This window comes from Mycteria americana, chromosome 9 (assembly GCF_035582795.1).
Source record: "Mycteria americana isolate JAX WOST 10 ecotype Jacksonville Zoo and Gardens chromosome 9, USCA_MyAme_1.0, whole genome shotgun sequence".
NCBI lineage: Eukaryota > Metazoa > Chordata > Aves > Ciconiiformes > Ciconiidae > Mycteria > Mycteria americana.
Window position 1 is genome coordinate 3,789,842 of NC_134373.1, and position 21,593 is coordinate 3,811,434.

At 43.6% G+C, this 21,593-nt stretch overlaps 1 protein-coding gene across 4 annotated transcripts in view; it reads left to right on the forward strand.

Annotated features, from left to right (window-relative positions):
* Nucleotides 1-21,593, forward strand: part of FN1 (fibronectin 1) — a 54,784-nt gene that overhangs the window by 20,151 nt on the left and 13,040 nt on the right. For 2 of the 4 annotated variants that reach the window (XM_075511269.1, XM_075511268.1), the window contains exons 15-32: nt 94-270; nt 1,913-2,041; nt 2,156-2,245; nt 2,801-2,995; nt 4,408-4,680; nt 7,917-8,183; nt 9,758-9,852; nt 10,210-10,378; nt 10,675-10,761; nt 11,530-11,721; nt 14,051-14,323; nt 15,378-15,560; nt 16,542-16,631; nt 17,194-17,463; nt 17,858-17,974; nt 18,425-18,589; nt 19,295-19,450; nt 20,110-20,223. In XM_075511269.1, the coding sequence (XP_075367384.1) occupies nt 94-270; nt 1,913-2,041; nt 2,156-2,245; nt 2,801-2,995; nt 4,408-4,680; nt 7,917-8,183; nt 9,758-9,852; nt 10,210-10,378; nt 10,675-10,761; nt 11,530-11,721; nt 14,051-14,323; nt 15,378-15,560; nt 16,542-16,631; nt 17,194-17,463; nt 17,858-17,974; nt 18,425-18,589; nt 19,295-19,450; nt 20,110-20,223 (3,042 nt within the window). The remainder of the gene's footprint in view (nt 1-93; nt 271-1,912; nt 2,042-2,155; nt 2,246-2,800; nt 2,996-4,407; nt 4,681-7,916; nt 8,184-9,757; nt 9,853-10,209; nt 10,379-10,674; nt 10,762-11,529; nt 11,722-14,050; nt 14,324-15,377; nt 15,561-16,541; nt 16,632-17,193; nt 17,464-17,857; nt 17,975-18,424; nt 18,590-19,294; nt 19,451-20,109; nt 20,224-21,593) is intronic. The other 2 variants (XM_075511271.1, XM_075511270.1) reach the window with 1 other exon arrangement.

A 21,593-nucleotide genomic window follows, 5' to 3' on the forward strand; every position in this document is an offset into this window, starting at 1 on the left:
CTAATCTCCTTCACCTAAGTCTTTGTTTTGTGCATCCCAGTTAACACAAAAGTAGCGATGGTTAATTAAACCGCTCTTTCTTCTCTCTTGTAGGCAACACTGTTTCAGGAGAGACAACTCTTCTTCCTCCCGTGGTTGCTACTTCAGAGTCAGTCACTGAAATCACAGCCAACAGCTTTGTTGTCTCCTGGGTTTCTGCTTCTGACACAGTTTCTGGATTCCGTGTTGAGTATGAGCTGAGCGAGGAGGGCGATGAGCCACAGTATCTTGGTGAGACAATATTTAAGTCTACTAGACCAAAGCATTGCTAACAGTACATCGCTCTTTTCTGTGACAATCAGTATAGCTAGTGTAAATAGTGAGGATCTCGCTGTCTTTCAGTATGATTCCATTAGGATATGAGAGTGGCAGGACTAGCTCAGATTAAAAGCTCAGTTAGTTCATTGTCCTTTTGCCATTAATGGCTGTAAGTTCATGTCCAAGGAAGAGTATGAGAACCAGGCAAGTACATAGCAATACCCCCTCAGAATACTGTCCCAGGATCCTGCAGAGGAAAACTCCCTGAGCCAGGGGTGGTGGATTTGTATAATAACTGTGGGTAGATATATTTATTCTTTTCAGCTCCATGAATTTGTCCAGTCTTTTTTCCTTTTGAAATAACGTAAACTTACTAGCTTCCACAGCATCCTGAAGTGAGCAGCAGTGCAGATGAGAAGAGAGCCAAATCTAGTTTTTGAACCTGCCACCTGGCTAATTTCCTTTGCTATACCTTTGTCCTGCCATCAGAATGAACAGAGAGAAATCTTTCCCAAATGCCCTCTCTTGGCTACTTGTCATCTCATGGATGTCTGTTCCAGTCTGCTCTGTCAGTTCTTTTGTTTGGATCGGATCATATTCATCTTTGATAATGTGACAACTTAGCTAAGCCAGGAAGCTGGTTAAAGGCACTGGACTCAGACCTAGGAACTGAATCCACTTTTCAACATCTACTGTAGAGCCTGTGTCACCACACATAATTTCATCTTAACTTCTTTTTCCTAATTTCCTGTCTCAACAATGGTAATAGCAATATCTCACAAGGATTTGAGGTTATAATAGCTATTCAGACGTGAGTACGATAGAGGAACAACATGGGAAAAAGAACAGTAATCCTCTGACCTAGTAATTCTCCCTGGACTGTTGCTCCCCTGAACTCACAGGCTTGGACTCATGAGCAGAAGTGGCTTACACTGGGACTGCCAGCACTGTCACCACCTTTCTCGCCTGCATACTGGCTGCCCAGACAGCTGAGCTGTGTTTTGAAGCAGCTCCTGAGCTCATCTGTCTACGGACAGAGGTTTACAGGCAAATTGAAAGGCAATTCCCAGTTTCCCTTAAGGTGCTTGGCTTCAGTCTGGCCAGTAAGGAGCTGCTTCATGGGGAATTTCCTACATCTGGCATGTAGGTGGACATCTGGGGGAAGGGACGGGGGAGAGAAGTTCATCAGCCCTCATAATGTCATTCTTCTCCACTCATGAGTCAGTCTTTCCACATAACCTATTCATGTGAAAATTTTTCCATATATTTCTGTATTGAAAATACAACAGTCAGGGTATGAAATGAGTACTGAGTTAGCTGAGATGGCTAAATGCCAGCGGTGTGCAGGGGGCTGCTGCTCAAGTTTCCCTGCCATATCATGCATCAAGCCTCGCTGTCCTAGGTGTTGCCTGCTTGCTGAGTGTGGAGACCTGTCCCAACTCTGCACACAACTTTTCTGATATGCCCTAAAGACACAGTGCAGACCAATTGCTGTTTTATTGCAGGAAGACTGTGATTCAGCCCAGATTAGAACAGAGGTCTCAATTATTTCATTTGGAAAGAAAGCAAGAAGATAAAATTGCTAAGGCAATTTTTTCTTTCCTGCCTTCCTTAGATCTTCCAAGCACAGCCACTTCTGTCAACATCCCTGACTTGCTTCCTGGTCGCAAGTATATTGTTAATGTCTATCAGATCTCTGAAGAAGGAGAGCAGAATCTGATCCTGTCTACTTCACAGACTACAGGTATGTGTGGGTGGCTGTTGCTGCACTTTGAAAGCTGTTTTTATTGTTTGCTCAATACATTTTTCTTACCTCTTAATCTCACACTTGCTGTCCTCTGTTTATTCCCTTAAACAGCTCCTGATGCACCTCCTGATCACACTGTGGAAAGCGTAGATGACACTTCAATTGTCATTAGCTGGAGCAGACCACAGGCTCCAATCACAGGTTTGTCTAATCACAGGTTTGAGTGCACCTATTTTGCACTATTGGTAGAATCTGAAATCTAGGTAAAAAAGAGAATGAGATATAACTCTGGGACAGAGGGCTAGTGCATAATTCTGCTCAATCTGAGACACCAGCTGGAAAGCACATGGGCAGTTTAGCATTTGCTTGGTTTCACTGTCTGAACCAAGCAATTCAGGAGGCTGGATGCAAAACAATTCCTTCTGGATTTGGTTAAATAAAAACAAGCCCCGTGACCTTCTCTTTGCATCTGTCATCCAGACCATCCCATAACAAGCATGAGAACTGTATAGACCCTAAATCCACATGTCAAAGCTCAGAAATACTCTAATCCAGGTCAGATTATGCTTTGTAAGGCATTATGAGTATGCAATCTGTAGATGGGACGTGGCCAGAGGCAAGCCACGGGTCCTACTGAAGCTCAGGACTATTTTTATGAAACCTCAGCAGGGAGATCAGTTTAGTTCTCATGTCTAGCATTCCTTGTGCTGGCTTACTGATTGTGGCTAAGGACTATATATATCTCTCTTGCTTTAGGCTACAGAATTATCTACACACCCTCCGTGGAAGGCAGCAGCACAGAGCTCAATCTGCCTGATACTGCAACCTCTGTAACGCTCAGTGACTTAATGCCAGGTGTTCAGTATAACATCAGCATCTACGCAGTGGAAGAAAATCAGGAGAGTAGTCCTATCTTCATCCAACAGGAAACCACAGGCGTCCCACGCACAGGTAATGGTCAGCATGTTCTGGATATCAGTCAGAGTTTTCTGTTAGTGCACAGAGCCAAATGACAATGCAGGCTCACATTGCTCTAGCAACATGAATCCTTAAATGGACTCAATTCTGATTTTTGTCATCGTTGTTGTGTTTTTTAATTGTAAGTGTCGCTGGTATTGAAGTTCTATAGTAAAGCCATATTCACTAATGAATTGACACAGTCAAGCCACTATTCTGCATTAATAGGGTTGTAAATTCCTAGGGAACAGACTGCAGGCAGGTCAAAAGGTTGATCTTGCATTGTGTCTATGGAAAAGAGAGATCAGAGTTTCCTAAGTTGTCTTAAGGGGATTCTGTTAAGAGATCTTCTTAACAGCCTGGTAAATCATTTTGCCTCAGTACTTGGCCTGCAGATGTTTAAGGTTATGTACTCAGACACCACAACACAAATCCAAACCGTTCACCTGACTTCTCCCTCTGCCTTCCAGTCCTAACCATTAGTTTCCGTTGCAGTCAGTGGGGATGGGAGATTGCTCAGCGTTGACTGATGTGCCAAAATAACACAATGCGATCTAAACTCGAGGCACCCACAATTTAAAAAACTACTGGTTTCAGGGTTCTTTAAGTATCCAATTGGGCCGAATAGCCAAACCAAAAGAAAGGATAGTGAAAGAATTTGAATCTGATGTGGTAGCAGTGGAATTTGATGGTCCTGCAAGTTGCAAGCACATGTTTGCAAATGGGAATTTACCAGGAATGAACTCAGCTCAATGATTTTATGGTTTGGCATCTGCATCTTCCAAAAATGTGCATTGGTTAACCTTAGGGCAGTATCAGTCCTAATCTGAAGAAACTTAACTTGAACATAGGAATTCAAGGGTGCAGTACTGTGGACCAACACAGAGGGAACTGGATTTTGTCTTTGACTACAGTAAGGCCAGATCAGCCCCTGTACTTGTTTAATTATAAAAGATGGATTTTAAGTTAATTATAGACATTCAGAACATGCCGTGGGTTTTGAAAACCCTCTCTTTTAATTTTAAAAGGAGGTTCTTGTTTCCAACCCCTGGAGTATTTCCCCCCCCCCAAGCTTTTGGTTCTGCATATCCTTGAAGTTCTGTAGCATATTACATCTGGTCTTTCAGTTCTCTTTCTGTGACAGCAAGATACCTTCTACGACTGAAGGCATAAAATAGTTAAAACTATGTAGTGACATTTTGAATTGTAGTCTGCCTGAATATTGTCTGGGAATATGTGTATACATGTTTGCAGTAAGGTTACCATGACACTTTTAATTTGGTAAATATTCTTGGGTTATCCATTGTTCAATCAAAATTCACTTTTTTTCTTCCATGCAAACCTATAGCTTCTCCTGCCAATTGCTAAGGACTCCCTCTAACACTGTTCTGTCACTCTGCTTTCAGAGGAAGTTCCTTCACCCAAAGATCTGCAGTTTGTGGAGGTTTCCGATATCAAGATCACCGTCATGTGGACCCCACCACAGAGCCAAGTGTCTGGCTATCGAGTGGAAGTGATCCCTGTCAATCGCCCTGGCCAACATGGCCAGAGACTGCCTGTCACCAGGAGCTCTTTTGCTGAAGTTATTGACCTGCTCCCAGGAACAACCTATCTCTTTAAGATCTTTGCTGTGAGCCACGGCAGGGAGAGCAAACCCTTGACTGGAGAGCAAACCACCAGTAAGTGTCTTTCCTTCATGCTTTTTTCAACCTTTTGAAGTGCCTATTTCTCTGTCGCTTAGAGAAATGCATAAACAGAGCACTTAAAGTGCAACAGTTATAGCCCAGGAGGTATCCCATAACTAGGATGACAGGGCTGGGAATTCATTCACTCAAACAATGATCTCTTCAGCAGATTTATCCTCCTCCAGGGCTTTCCAATGGGAGTTTAACTCTCATGGCACTTTAAAACAATTTCATATGGCTGGAATTCAACTTTTTTATTACTGACTGAGAATTGATGGGCCCTGCAGTTCTTTTACAGCACAGATCGCAGCCTGTGATTTTTCTTTTTTTGAGGATACCTTAGGGCAGATTTCAGCATGACTTAGGAACCTTGCTGAGATTGTTCTGAAAATCCCTATCTCCTTTCTGACAGCTACATACCTATTTGGCTTCACTGTCAGCAGTAGTTCTGCATGCACAGGTAAAGACAGGCCTTGTCATTAAAAGGACTGCATTTCAGCTTTGTCAGGTCAGGCCTGGCTTTCCACAGGCTGTCTCACCACCCCAGAAATTTCACTGTCATCCCAGTGAAACCTGGGGAACTGGTTTGCAGCAACCTCACTGGACTGTTGAAAAGAGCCATGGGCAGCATATATTTTTCAGGAAGGGTCATGCCGGATCTCTCCGAACCCGATTGCTAATGATCTAGTGGCAGTGCAACATGTCACCAGTGTGGGGCAAGATGACAAGCAAAGTACACAGTCTGTCAGGCATTGCTTTTTGCCTTGCAGAAGTGCAGAGAAGAGAGGAGCAGAGGCTGGGCAAGATGTAGGCTTTCAGATGGAAGAGTAGGAGTTTAGCATGGGTTCGAGTGGTTATCTCCAGTTTTGATCTGAGAGAAGCAGATCAGACAGAACCTGGGATGTGGTTCATTTGAACAGATTCTGTTTATTGGGCAATAGAAGGGTGACTTGGTGTGTTTGTCTTGTTCTTTGGCTGGGTCACATTATTCAAAGGACCAAAATTCAGCTATGCACATCTGCTGCTATTCTGATACTTTTCAGTAAATGCGAGCACCTTTTGAGAATCCAGCCCAACTCTTATAAAGGTGAGAGAAGGAAAGGAAATGGGATAATCTGTGAATATAGTCATGCTGTTTGAGCAATTTACTTACATCCATAAAGCTAGGAGCCATGAATAGTGCCTCTCTGTCTTACCATCTCCCTTGACCATGCAGGGAGAATGGGATTGTTATGTTTGTCCTTTGACATAGGTATCTGATTTGAGTGTAACATAGATGGTGTGAGCACCCTCCCTCCTCTTTCAAGTGAGGCTTTCAAAAGCAAGGATGTGACTTAGAAGTCTGAACTCCCTTGGAAGCATTTAGAACAAGAGCTCAGTTCCCAGTTATATCTGTAATTTTTTGTGGTTGTTATCAGGATCCTTGGCTAGGTGTAGAGCCCCTCTGAAAGTCCACACACAGAGGTGTACATCGGAGCGTAGACATTTGATTCAGACAGCACAGGGCTAGTTACAAATGTCTGGAATCATTTTCCATAGGCTATGATCATCCGCTTAACTGCTTTGCCTAAACCACATTTCAGAAAGTATTCACATAAATTGCATCCTGTAATCGAAAGTCCTGGGAAACAGAAATCATTCAGAGTTCCCAAGGAAAACCCTGCAGCAAAAGTCTCTTCCCACGGTGTAAATGTGATTCTCTTTTTGGCCTTCCGTTAAAAAGCAGTCTACAAATAAACTCTGAGTGTGTGTGTGGCTTTTTAATCTTCCCCATTTTCCTTTAGTATGGGGAGAGGAAGTGATAAAAGCCTTAATAGAGCTGGCAAATTAAATTGTGCAGAAAGGAACTGACTGTAGGCTACAAATTGGAGGAAGATACAATCCTTGTCAGATGAGGCTCAGCACAGATCTAAGTACCAAGAAGAGATAAAGCTGACTCTCCGCCTGTGGGTTGGAGATGGGTCTAAGGAGGGTCACACTCATCCTTTGTTTTTAGATCGCCCCCATCTTTGGAAGTGGTGGAAGAAGGAAGTCTTTGCTTCCTTTTCCGTCCCTCCTCAAAAAGGGAGAAAACAACTGGGGAGAAAACAAAAAGGACAAAAACTGCTTCCCGCTGAATCACTGGGAGAGTGATGAAAACATTAACTTTTATAACAAAAATGTTATTTACTCGGGGGAGAAAAAAGCATTTGCCATCAAAAGAGAGCATTGATGGAACCTCTCCTCGCTGCTCTTAATTTCAACATATAATTGGGGCCTACAAAAGATGGGGAAACTTGCCATATAGAGGCTATACACTCTTCGCTGCAGCCAGTGCTACCCTGCCTGCTGTGGGGGCAAATTGCTTAAGTGTCTTTCCCCCTCTGAGCCTCATCTTGTCTCAGCCAAAGGTAGTGACATCTCTGCCATTCACTGGACTCCAGTGCAGTGCTGAAGAAGCCGTGTTGCTTCAGCCTCTTGTTTATGTAGTTTTCTGGGTTATCAGTTTCAGCAGCTTCCCAGAGGTAGTGATAAGGGGAGGAAGCCTGATAAGAGCCGTTGCGTGAGTCCCATGGGAGAGATGAGCATGCTTAGAATTGTTGTACAGTCAGTTCCACGGTGTGATTATTTTTAAGTAGATCTAGGAACTGGTTTTCTGCAGAAAGTCGCTGACTGTTATTTATTTTTTACATTAAAATGACAAAGTGGGGGTGTTTTGTTTTGGGAAGGGATTTTGAGAGGGCAGGGAGTAGGACTGGGCAAAGATTTAAAAGAATAAATCTTTTTAACAAAAAAGGGCTAAAGTTAGGTTTCTGTGCTTATGCTGACAAATCTAAACCGAGCTGATTTAAAAAAAATGCTCAGCATTCATGAGAAACTATTGAAATTCCTGAGTGCGGTTGGGTTCATCTGTCTTGCCTCAACCGTTAGCCTGACTTCCCCACGGGATGGCACATATGGCAGCGACCCAAATTGGCACAGCCCAGAATGTGCAGGTCTGCCTGGCCCAGCGTATTATGGAATGGCACTGAGGCATGGATATAGTTATTTCACTTCGATTTCCAGGTGTCTCATAGTTCCCACCTTCTCTCTTCTGTACTGTTACACTCGTGCCCTATGTGAGAAATACAGGCTCAACAACCTCATTATACATCCATGTGTTTTGCATGGTAACGGACGTGCTTTGGAAGTAGGGGTGAAGTAGAGATTCAGCTGGAAAATTGATGCATGTTATGCTTTTTCTTCCCCAGAGCTCGATGCCCCCACCAACCTGAGATTTCTCAATACCACGGAGCATTCAGTGTTAGTCTTGTGGACGCGGCCCCGTGCTGTGATCACAGGATACCGGCTGACTGCAGGACCCACAAGAGGAGGTCAACCAAGGACCTACAATGTGGGACCTTCTGCTACCAAGTACCTTCTCAGGAACTTGCAGCCTGGCACTGAGTACACCGTGTACCTTGTGGCAGTTAAAGACAACTTGCAAAGCGCCAGAGAGACTGGAGTCTTCACAACTTGTAAGTATAAAAGGCACATATTCCTCTTCCCTAACGCCCTGGCCTTTCTTCAAAACTTGTGCTGAAAGTGGCTATTGTGAATTGGTTTACAGAAGAAGCCTTTTGAAGTAGCATTCCAGCAGAACTGCTTGGGAAATATTCCTTGTTCTTTCTGAACTATTTGGCAGGAAAAAGAGAGTTATTTGCATCAAAAAGCTTTTAGTAAAATATATTTCAGCTTTTTGGTGATTAAAAACAAAAGGGAAAACTTACTACTGGTACCTCAGTTTTTGTTGACCTGAATGAAAAAGAAATTTAATTTTACTTGATCTTTCCAGTTGTTTGGTTTTGGCATGACAAGTCAAGGAAAGCAAACGGCTCCCTTAGAATGGGCAATGAATAATTAGTCTGTCATTTGTACAAAGCTGAAGGCAGTCATTTCTCAAAGCCCAACCATACCATCTAAGGCAGCTCAACTGCAGTTACAGGAACTGACACAAACATTGCATTCTATCCTTTTTTTTTTTTTTTTTTTTAGATTTTGGTCATCTGTACTTGTGTTGCTGGCTTGGAAGAAATATTAAACAAATTTTGGGAGGAAAGGGATTTCTGTGAGAACCCACACATACTTCTAGAAAGAACAAATAGATTCACAGTTTAAATAATGATGAAACAGTCATATAAACTAGCAAAACTCAAAGCCATCCAAGCCCAGAACCACATCCTCTTTTCAAAAGAGAATGTGGTTTCTTTTAGAACAATGTGAAATTAAAATAAGGGTTCAAACTTCTAATCAGAGTAGCACTGTTGACCTTGGCAAGGTGCTTTTTGCTGACAGACAGCCTTATCTATATATATTTCTCAATTAGGATATGACTGGATATCTTAGATGAATATTGCCCTCAAATTCTGGCTTATCTGAATGAAACTAGTCCAGTTTAAGACTATAGATTAATAAACCAAGTCTCTTCATTAATAACAAGGTCAATTCAGATTAAACTCAGTGGAGTTACTTGGACTGATTCTGGGGTACACAAAGGCTTTGGCTTCTGTGTGATGCTCCCGACAGATATCAATGAGACTGCAGATTCCTTAGATTGACTTTGAGCTCCCTTTAACTCTGCTGACTTCAAAAGAGTTGAAGATGTTGGTGAAGGATGAGATGGTCCTAGCTGGGACAGCTGCATGACAGACAAGGGTGTACTGTTCTGCTGATTGAATGGCATATGGTGGGTGAAGGAAAAAAAGCTGCTTTTTGAGGAACACTTTAGGTATCATGCCAAAAACAATATTCCCCAAATTCTTGGGGTTGGATGCATAGAGGACTTACCAGACCCAGTTCAATATTTTCGTTTTCCTCGGGAACAAAAAAACCCACTGGCTATGATTAGACCACTTGCATACCGTGTCTAGCAAGCCCAGCAGCAGACAGAAGTCGTCTGTCAGATCCCTCCCAAATCACTAGATTTTCAAAAGTAATATAGTTCAGCATCTTATTACATACCTCGTGTTATTTGGACTGCTATAGGCCGGTTTTCTAACCGTTTGGTGCCATCACAGCAGCTAGACTTCAACTCTGTCAATTCACTTCACAGATCAGCCTGTTGGCTCTGTTCCTCCTTTTAACACAGAAGTGACTGAGACTTCTATTGTCATCACCTGGACACCTGCCCCAAGGATTGGTTTCAAGGTAGGGGAAACTCAAGTCCCACGTTTCTTTTTCCTCTTGCGTCATTGTGATAGGGAGGACAGATTAAAGCAGTTTACTATGGACTGTAGTGAAGATAGTAGCACAAAGGAAAGAGGTGCAAAAGACGTGCTGCTTACAGGGGGCCTGTCTAGGTCACAGAGGTCAATGCAAGCATGTCCTCTGGGCTTCAGGTCAAGTTCATCAGTGGGACATCTAAAACACAAGTTACAGGATTAACAGTTGGCGTTCAGCATGAAGGCCCATGATACTCATGTTGGATGATAAGTCAGGATGCTGGTAGTTAGCTGGGATAGGAGTATTTGAAACTGAAAAGCAAACTTTGCTGCTTCTCTGCAGCTGGGTGTGCGCCCAAGCCAGGGTGGAGAGGCTCCTCGGGAGGTCATCTCTGATTCTGGCAGCATCGTGATATCTGGCCTGACCCCTGGAGTGGAGTACACCTACAGCCTCACAGTCCTGATGGACGGCCAGGAGAGAGAGACTCCGATCATCAGGAGAGTGACTACACGTACGATTTGCTTTTCCACAATTATTCCTTCTACTTGCTTCCCCTGTGCTCCCCAGATCAACGGCTGTCTCCTGGGAGTCAGTTCTAGTCTTTTCCTCCTGTCGTGGTCTGGAAGGTGTTTTTCTTTGATGCATAGGTGACAGTAGCACTTGCTCATGCAACGCAGGGTCACAACTTCAGGAGAATATTTTTAGCTAATTCTGAAGGGTGAGGGTATAATGTGGGGAGAAGGGATGCACAGGGAGCTGGCGCGATTCTCAGTGCCATGAATGACCCATTTGTCTGAACGCTTGCAGCATTGTCTCCACCAACCAACCTGCGCCTGGAGCCCAATCCTGATACTGGGGTCCTGGTAGTCTCCTGGGATAGAAGCACAACTCCAGGTAACTATGGGAACTCACACTATGCTCGAACCTCCTGTTGTATCAGAACGCTAACGTTTGTTCTGCGGTGCCTTGCAGTTCATTAAGCAGACTTTGATAGGAAGCTTGCTGTTGAGTCATTTAAGGAAAAATGTACATATTTCTAGATATATCCAAGGATATAATTCACAGTTAAGTATAGGTTGCCATAGGACTCTTCGATGATTTACATTCCATGCAAAATGCTGTTCTGGAGCCCGAATGTGTTTAAATATTTCAGCTGGTTTAGGTATTTGAAGGATTTCTTCAAATATCCCCAGTGGTTTAAAAAAAAGTCCAAGGAAAGGAAAGCAAAATTGACCAAAAAGATTGCTGGCAGTGAAGAATGACATGTCATTAAGAGTAAGCGTGGAAGATCTGAAAGTGTTCATGATTAACTCTTCTCCAACAATAGCTGATGGGAGCTGTACAACTGACTTCCATAAAACAAGAATTGAAAGCTTTTGAAAACCCCACTCTCAGTCAGTAGATATATCTTTTCGTGACATGTCATGAGATTTTCAGTTTGGTAAGGTCTCAAAGGGAACTGAAACTATTCTGTGAGTGGGGCATAGCTGCCTCCTGGGAAACTCATTTTGGGTGCTTGACAAAGCAACCTCTTGCCTCCTGGGTTCAGGGTGGCCAAATCACTTGTAAAATGTAACGAGTTTGCTTCAGTTGTTTATACTGAGGCCTGATGTAAATCAATACAGCATGAGATTACTGCATACTGGTGTATCTGTATTTCAGGCATCAGTGGGTACCGAGTGACCAGCGCTCCTACCAATGGGCAGCAGGGCTCTACCTTGGAGGAAGTAGTAGGTGCAGATCAGACCACTTGCACCTTTGAAAACCTAAACCCTGGTGTGGAGTACAATGTCAGCGTTTACTCAGTCAAGGACGACCAGGAGAGTATCCCCATCTCTGAAACCATCACACAAGGTAATGAAAGGATGAACAGCAGTTTTAGCTACTTAAAGTCAAATTGCTGAGCCTGAGAGCTCTACACTGCAGAACTCCTATTAGTCTGATGGCAGAGGGCTTAGACTTAGGAGCAGAATAGCCCTGTGCCAGCATGTGACAGAGCAGTTTTTATACCCGTGTACTTCTCTGCATGGGTAGCCTACATTGTCTGTTGACAGGGTGGTGGTAAAGAGATGGATCTGTTCTATCAGTACACTGAGCTGAAGAGCAGTGGAGATTCAACTTGGTCCTGCAGCGCTCCGGCACCTGGAGCACAGCTGGTGGGAGTGGGAAGCAGGTGAAGAGAGGTATGAGTGGGAAGCAAGCACAGGAGAAATTTTGGCAGCAATAGTGGCAGAAGATCACTTCAGCACAATGGAGAGGAAGGCTGAGATTGAAAGGTCCATCACTGTAGCACTTCTAGGACACCAAGTGGTGTGTGCCACCTCACATTACATGCTGAGATGACTGCAGAAACTACCTTTATAGCCACAGTAGCAAAATTAATATGCATCTCCCCAAATGGTTTCATTTCATTTTCCTTTGTGAGGGCTTTGTTTGTTTGTTTTTGTTTCTGCTCAGCCCTGAAATGATGCCAGCTACTGTGTTTGCTTGCTCTTATAACACTGCTTTAAAATTTCCATGCTTCACTGAAGTGCTGTATGCTCCCTGGGGGTGAACTAATACTGTGATACTGCATAATTAAAGCAGTAATAGCTTTAGCCCTTTACCATCTTTTGGTGAGGGAAGGCTAAGAATGTATGTCTCTGGCTTTTAGCACTCTTTTAAAGGTGATATGGTACATGCATTCCATGTGGATAAACAATGATTTTACAGAAAACTGGCATTTTTTTGCATCTGTTCTGTAAAATAAGTCTTTTCCTTGAAAGACATTAAAATAGAACATAACCACTGTTATTAAAGCCAGTCTTTTGCAATATTACTGTCCCGTAATTCCTTTTCAAGCTAATGTGTAATGATCCAACAGAATGGATACGGAGTCCTGCATCTTTGACTCACCTACTGGTGTCTGATCCTGAGGAAGGAAGAGCATCCGTTAGCTCCCACTGATTTCAGGATCACCCTGCTAAAGTTACATAGCCAAATCTTGTGGCTTAAATCAATACCAGTCTATTGACTTGAGCAGCTGAGGGTTTGGCCATCGTCAATTAAAGATGCATCTAACATTCCCCACCCCTTGCCCAATTCTGTTGGTCCTAACGTACAGGAAAAGAACAACTTTGCTGTAGGAATAATATCCATAGGGAAAACAGTCCCAGCTGTGCTTGTTTGTCATACAGAAACCTAGGCAATATCTAGAAGAAGATCTTTATTCAGTGGCTCAGTTCTGAGATTTTTGAACACTTTAGCCAACAAATCAAGTCAGCCTCTTGGCCACATCATGTGCTGGGCATAACCTCTGAATATGGGGACATTGTCGCTCTTACAGAATACTTATCATCTAAAGGTCATTTTTTTAACTATTTGCCATCTTTCCAAGGAAGTGTTTTATTACTCACTGTTCCGTATCGTCTGTTTTTAGCATATATATTGCAGCAGTTAGTGGTAAGTAGAACTTCAGGAATTCCGGGCCAGATCCTCAAGCCGTTACAGGGATTTGAGACTTTTTTTCCAGGTCCAGTGTAAATAGTTCAGATAGTGGATGATCGCCCCTGAAGCTTTGTGATGGTTCTCACCAGCTGAGGGTATGGGCTGATTTAGCCCCTTCAAACAGGTTGATATTTTTATGATCCCAATGATAAAAGTTAGACTTACCATTCGAACAGGACAAAAATTCTAGAGGGTCAATCAACTAATATTTCAGAGGAGTAGTTTTATTTATACGTTAATAGACTTTGATCTCTTGTTTTCTACGTGAAAAAAAAATTTGGTATGTTTTTTCTGTTTCTATTTTCATCAGAAAATGGTGGGTCTTTATGGCTCATCACTGCTCAAAGTAAATCTGTTGCAAGTTAAGTGATTCTTGTAGGCCTTCTTGAAAATTGTATGTCTAAAGTGGAAGTGCATTATCTCAGGGGATCGGGGTTTCAGCTTCTGTCTGCACGGGGAGGCAGCTGGAGACTGCATTGAAGGGTACAATATAAAAAGAAAAAAACAAACAAAACCAAAAAGCAAACCACCAAAAAACCTCCTTTTCCCCCAAACCCCAAGAGAAATTCTGCATATCACCGCAATTGCTTCTAAAGTTCTGTCAATGTTAATAGTGATGAACACTGCTTTTTTCTCCCTTGTCTTTCTTTTGCCTCTGTATGTCTTTGCCTTTCCCGTTTGCTCTTTAACTCATTAGAGGTGCCCCAACTCACTGACCTAAGCTTTGTTGACATAACTGACTCAAGCATCGGCCTGAGGTGGACCCCGTTAAATGCCTCCACCATTATTGGTTACCGCATCACAGTAGTTGCGGCAGGAGAAAGTGTCCCTATTTTTGAAGATTTTGTGGACTCCTCAGTAGGATACTACACAGTCACAGGCTTGGAGCCGGGCATTGATTACGACATCAGTGTAATCACACTCATTAATGGCGGAGAGAGCGCCCCTACCACTCTGACACAGCAAACGGGTGAATTTTGAAAACTTCTGTGTTTTGTGACATGAACGGTGTTTCATGCTGTCACTGGCTGTTGGGATGATGGGGCTTTGTCCAAAGAGGAATCGAGCCACTCACTGGGGGGGAAGCCAGACAGACCCGGCTCGCTCCTTTTTCTGAATGGTGGCTGGGGATGGATATGCGCTGCTCAGTTTTCTAATTTGAGGCACTTTAATACTGTGAATGCCTGCAGACTTGCCAGGCTCATTCACCTTCTGCTATTCAGATTTCCGGCATCCAGTTGGAATCAAGAGCCTGAAACACGAGCTGTATATTCACCAGACTTTTAAACTGTGATTCCCCAAAATAAGAGTGCCAAAGGGCGGAGCAGTTCAGCAGACACCCTCCAGCCTTGATAACTATTTGAGCTTCCAGCAGTCTGTTTCAGTGGTGGCCCCACTCTTTCCACAATGCCCCAAAGGATGCAGATGAAACGCCGCTCCCTGAGTACATGCCATTGACAGCCATGCCACACCGTCAAGGGTCTCTATAGTGCATGAGCAGAAAGCGAGCTGAAAACTGGTTCTTGCATGAAATCCTATTGTGTTTGAAAATCCTGAGGCTGTAAATCCTTCGACACGAGTAGAAGTAGAGTCATAGGAAATTAGTGATATACCCTCTCCTCTCCTGTGTGTGCATGTATGAATTCTAGATGAGATTACTTTTCCATCTGTAAGCTGCTGTATGGCAACTTTAAACCTCTCTTGGCTCCGCACCTGTAATACGAAATCCAGCTGCAAGAAGCACGTTACTGAAACTTGCTACCTTGTTTTCAAATTAGCCCCACAGGGTGTATTTAAAGTATCAGGAATTGCCAAGAGGTTAAAGGAGCCTGACAGTAGTACAGACATATTCTTCTCTTAACTACAGTAGAACCCAATGTAGTTTAGAAGTCTGTTTGCATGGGTCTGACACAGTAGTCTGTTATGCATGAGATACTTTCTCTGGTGATTCCCTGAACATACATACCTCTTGATCAACTTTTATGAATCAGAGAACTAAGCTGTATTTGTTTTTTGCTATGTAGCTGTGCCTCCTCCCACTGATCTCCGCTTCACTAATGTGGGGCCTGATACTATGAGAGTGACTTGGACCGCACCAACTTCCATCGTGCTGAGCAGTTTCTTGGTGCGCTACTCGCCTGTGAAGAAGGAGGAAGACGTTGCAGAGCTGACAATTTCACCCTCAGACAACATGGTGATCTTAACGAGTAAGTGGGTTACCTACGTAAGTCAAACAAATATGAGGCCCCTTATACATGACATAAGATGAGGCAAAAGAAAAATTGCTTACTGGAAGTGTAACTGGCCAAATTCTCAGCTGATCTAAGCTGATGTTAAAGTAGCCTCATACAAACTCACACTAAATAGGGATTGGCCACTTGCTTTATCCAAGTTAAAGCCAAACCACAGGAAAGTTTTCCCCATCAATCCAAGGACAGTGATGAATCAGAGTATGGGGCAATTGCTTTGATTTGCAGCCTGGTTAGGTATTAAGAGTAAATAAATATTATTCACCTGGTTTGCCAAAAATGTCATCAAGGACTTGCAGTGCAGACATTCAGGGAGAGGATCTGAATGTGCAAAAGGTCATTGCTCCTTTGGCTTTGTATGCTCGGAGCCAGAAAATAAACACTGTTTAGAACCTTACAGGACACGGCAACAAAACGTGGGCACTTTCAAAAAGCTGACATTAATTTTTGCTGGTGCAAAAGCTGTGTTATACTTGAAGTTTTTTACCTGTCCTAGAATCAGGATGGTTGAGTGAGAGACAATATCCACTTTCAGAATAAGGGACCAGAGCTGGAGCTCATGTGAGTTAGAATAGCTGTGTTGGAAATCCTTGGCCCTATTCCAGTTTATATCAGCTAAAGCTTTGACACAGTGCATAACTAAACTACTAAATAACTAGAAGGGACCTTGTAGAAAACTAATTGCTTCTAGCCAGTCTCCGCAAACTAATGAAGCAATGATACAGGATACCATGCTCCTTCAGGCTAAAACATTGCAATCAACCGTAATGCCACAAAAAGAACTGATTGAAATTTTTGACTGTCCGGGAGGCTCAGATCTTCCATCAAGCAAAACCTGATTACCTCCCTTAAGAAACACAGTTAAAATTGTGTAGGGTGAGTGACTTCTAGCTATTGGTAAAGAAATATGTCTAAATTCCTGTACTTAAAACTCCACAGATCTGCTCCCTGGTACTGAATATCTGGTGAGAGTCTACAGCGTTTCTGAGCAACATGAGAGTGCACCTTTGTCTGGAATCCAGAAAACAGGTACTTAAATGCGGCCTAAGACATATGTGCCATTAATGCCATCCATTAGGATTCATTAATGGGACTTCGTTGCTCTTTCTTGTGTATTGTCACCTCTTGGTGGGTCATCAGCTAGATACCAAAGAGCAATGCAGATGCACATCTTGGGAGACGCTAGGAAATCTCACATGTCATTGTGTCCAAGAGCCAGAACGTCTGTTGGTTTTAAATAGAGCATTGTAGACCTTGGTGTGAATATACCGACAGTGTCTGTCTGAGAGCAAGCCTAGGCGCAGAGCCTATCATATCGATCACTGAGTCTTCCTTGTTTCATAACTGTGTAATGGAGTTTGCTGGTCACGTGTGGTGTTTATGCTGTGTTGTCTGTGTGTGCCATACACTCTTTTCCTGCAGTCATGTTCCAGTGCTTGTTTATCTCACTTTGATCCTGAACACGCATGTGTTTAGTTCCATGGCTGAATAGCATTTGGCTGAGGATCTGGCAGTGTCATGGTACTGAGCTTAATGAACCATGACCAGTAGCTCAGTTGAGCTAAGTCTCTCGTCTCTTTGAAATATGCAGGTCTTGATTCCCCCACTGGCCTTGACTTCTCGGATATAACTGCTAACTCTTTCACCGTCCACTGGATTGCTCCTCGTGCCACCATTACAGGCTACAAAATCCGGCATCACCCAGAGCATGGTGCTGGCAGGCCCAAGGAGGACCGCGTGCCCCCCTCGCGGAACTCCATCACCCTTACCAACCTGCTTCCAGGGACTGAGTACGTGGTCAGCATCATCGCCATCAATGGCAGGGAGGAGAGTGTGCCCTTGGTCGGCCAACAAACAACAGGTAAGCCTTGAGAGAACGCTGGGTAAACGTTATGTGAGGATTTTGGGTGTCCTCTAGCAAAGTATTTGCTATTAAACCAGATCTTCCCTACCAGATGGTGAAACTCTGCTCATGAGGACGTGATACGTGAGGTAGGGCCTGATTTAGAAAAAGGTGGGAGGACCTGTGCTACTTTCAGATCAAGTCAGTTGTCTTTAGGGCCAGCAGAACTTTTTTCATTAAATCCAGTCCAATGCTGGGTGGCTTTTAACCAGATACATCGCTTGTAGAAAGGTGTGTGCACTGGGCTAAAACTAAGGCAGATGAGCAGCAGAGGAGCACAGTATGATAGGTGGAATATGTAGCTGATGTACTTTAACTGCGTTTAAACTCTCTCAATTCTCTGTTTTTCTAGTGTCTGATGTTCCAAGGGACCTGGAAGTCACCCCCACCAGCCCGACCAGCCTTGTGATTTCCTGGGATGCTCCTGCAGTGACAGTCAGATACTACCGGATCACTTATGGTGAAACAGGTGAGGGCAGGCTGCTATCACCAGTCACAGACCAGAAACTCTATTCTGAGGCCATTAGAAAGCCACAGCAAATAGCAAAGGCAAGTTTGACTGTAGCAGACAAAAAACTCTTGTATCTCTGAGATTCTTGCAGCATATAATTGAAGATTGTCAAACATAGGTGTCTTTTTGTTTTTTTTTTTTTTTTTTTTTTAAAGGGGAGCAAATCATTTTTGGTCTACCAAAAAGAAAGCACCTGGAGCACTCCAGTCATTTTAGAGGTGGTTCTGTGTAGATATTTCATTCTTTTCCTTGGGTTGGTCTGAAAAAGACTTTGACCCAAGAACCATTGAAACCAACAGGGTCCTGTCTTCAACTTGATGCATATAGGATTGTCCTGGTTTTTGTAATGATTTAAAATGTGTAATTGAGAGATCCATTACATTTCTTTTTCCACTCTACCCTCCTTAGGTGGAAGCAGCCCTGTGCAGGAGTTTACGGTGCCTGGCACCATGTCTACTGCTACCATCACTGGCCTCAAACCTGGTGTAGACTACACCATCACCGTGTATGCTGTAACTGGCCGTGGAGACAGCCCTGCCAGCAGCAAGCCAGTCACTGTCACCTACAAAACAGGTGAGACCTCTTTAAACAAAACAAAAAAACCCACAAAAAACCCCTACAGCTTTGTGTTGGCTTATCCCCATAAATTTGTATCACTAATCCCTAGTTTCTTTTAGAAGTCATGGGCTATGTTGTAAGCCCATCATTTTCAGTGGAGCTGCGTATCGTGGTGGCCCAGCATGATAATGACATGACACAGAAGGGGATCGTGGACTTGAACTTTTGGAGGAGGGAGACCCTGTGGAGTCCAGATGGGGATACAAGCAATATTTGACTGCTTATTGCAGAGTGGAAATCCTGTTGGGCTCTCATATCGTGGGGTCACTGTTGGCTTAACTCTGGTGCTTCTAGTGCACTGTCACATTATGTGATCCTGATGAGAGCTGACTTTCTAACGCCAGGACTGTTGTCTCACTCCTGATCTGGATATAGCCTAATCCTGCTCCTACTGTAGCTGCAGATAACGGCATTTCGTAGCCTTTAAAACAACAAAAATCCTCAGCTAACAGTGATATGAGGTCAGTCACCCACACATCATCGTTAAGCCTTTTTTGCTCTGGGCTAGCATGAGGGACAAATAAATAGCAACATGTGTTTTCTGTTCTAAGAAGCACAGTCTAGAAAAGGAAGAGCAGAATAAAATTTAGCTAGGAGGTAACAGTGGAGGAAGGGTTTCCTGTACCAAGATACTCAGAAAAAACTATTTCTGTTGCCCAGAAATAGACACACCGTCCCAGATGCAAGTCACCGACGTCCAGGACAATAGTATCAGCATCAGATGGCTTCCTTCAACATCCCCAGTCACAGGGTATCGGGTGACAGCTGTCCCCAAGAAAGGACATGGGCCCACAAAAACTAAAAATGTCCCTGCAGGTAAGAGAACATGACATCCTTCACCAGATGTGTAAAGAATGCAAGATGTGACCACTAGAATCAACGCTATCAGGCATTAGGCATATGCTCAAAGCCAAACTTTCTCCTGCTTGTACCTTTTTTTGCCATCCTGGATTTCAAAGAAATGCCATTGGATTTTCTAGCATCCAGCAAAACGTCCTCTGAAATCCTTCTGAAGGCCACATAATGTGACCCTTGGTCATAGCATGGACTCAGTCACGTATGCTACAGGCTTGACCTCGTTACCATAGAGTCTGCCCAGTCAGCTCTCGGGAACGCAGTGGGTTTTGTGGTATCTGCAGAGATTAGCACTCAGGGATGCTTGTGATGCAGTTGGGTTAATGATCAATCCTATACCAGAAAATGGTGAAAACTGGTCTGCTCTTGCTTTATTTTTTTTTTACTGTGCTAACCTGCCCTTTTAGCTGTGGGGCCCTTGAGCAGGTACAAATAGCAGATGCCTTGTCCTGCACTGCCAGAGAGGCACAGTGCAAGCAAAAGGTAACCCTGATGTGTCAATCCTATCTCGTTTTAATGACATATGGCTAATACAGGCCCTTCATTCAAGGCTGCGTAGAGGCCAATGCTCTGCAGCTTTGTGCAGCTGCAGATGGACTAATGTTGTTCTTTCCTGCCAGATCAAACGCAAGTCACTATTGAAGGTCTGCAGCCCACAGTTGAGTATATGGTCAGTGTCTACGCTCAGAATCAGAATGGAGAGAGCCTCCCCTTGGTTGAGACAGCTGTCACCAGTACGTATTTCACTTCGTGGTAACAAAGCAAATGTTATCTATTGATGTCTGAATCTACCATGCAGTATCACATCCCCAGTGAAAGCACGCGGCCAGTGCCTAGTCTCCAGGAGAATGCAAGGCGGTCTGCCCTGTGATAAGTACCGTGCACCTGAATTGCAGATGCTGGCAAAAATGCAGTCCCTCTCCCTCAAACACTGGCAAAATGCAATTCCCCACCCCATCAAAATGCTGCGCTTCTGATTTTCTTTCACTAAAGCCACAAAATCTTTTTGGGTTTTGTTTGCCTTCAGCCAATCAGTGGGAAAAATGTGCAAAGATCTCCCTTCTGGAGCTAGGTGGCAAAGGTGATTACTGTTAAAGGACAGGGCTTGGCTTGGGAGCACTTGCCCTGTGCAAGGGAGTAAAGGAAACCATGAGTTACCAAGAACTTGGGATGAAGCACTGCAAAAGAAAGGACAGCTCAGCCCTCAAATTGCTGTGTCTGCCTGTACAAAACAGCAGTACTGCTCTGGACGTAAAGAGGAGGCAAGAGGGAACCTGTAACTCCGAGGGATATCTCCGATATAAAGTGCCTTTCCTGGGGACACCTCTGGGGTAGAGATTTGCATGCACGTTATTCCCTTGCTCAGGCTTGTATTCAAAACCGCAGCTCAGCCCCAAATGCTTACACAATTGTCCTAAAGACAACAGGAGCTTCTCTGAAGCTTTGCAGAGGTGGGAAAATAGTGCATCTCAATTTCAAGCCAACAAATTCCTGGACAATAATCACCTTTGCCAACTAGAAAATGTAGAAAATTCAGGACTAATATAACATGGCAAATAAAAAAAGTTGAAGTCTTTTAGCAAAGCGTAATTTGGATCCAATATAAAAATGATATGCCAGATCCTCCCATTTTGTGTAACAAATGGGTATAGCTCTGTGGTAGCCACATGAGACTTCTGTGGAGCAAGGCTCACTTACCTTGCTGCCTAGCACTGAGCTCCCACCTTGCTAGGAAAATCCGATGAATTGGTCTCATTAGGAAGTGTGCGTATCACCCAGTTGCACCTGTGGACGTTCCCTGTGCACTCAATACAAAGCTGAAAAGTTTGGTTCTAACTGATTTTAAAATATAATATACTGAGTAATTTGCTTTCTTGATAAGTGTGTTAATTGGATATTAATTTATGAAAGAAAATAGCGGGACTGATTCTCCTTGGGCTGGCGCTTTGCACAGCAGCTTACAAGAGGGAAAACCAAATGCAGCGTGAATCCGAACTTACTGAGTCAGGTGGGTTGTCTGGCTGCCTTTAGCACTAGGAGCCAGTTACTGGCTCTGATCATAGAAACGGGTCTTAAAATTCCCGTTTCTTTTTTCTCTTGGCCA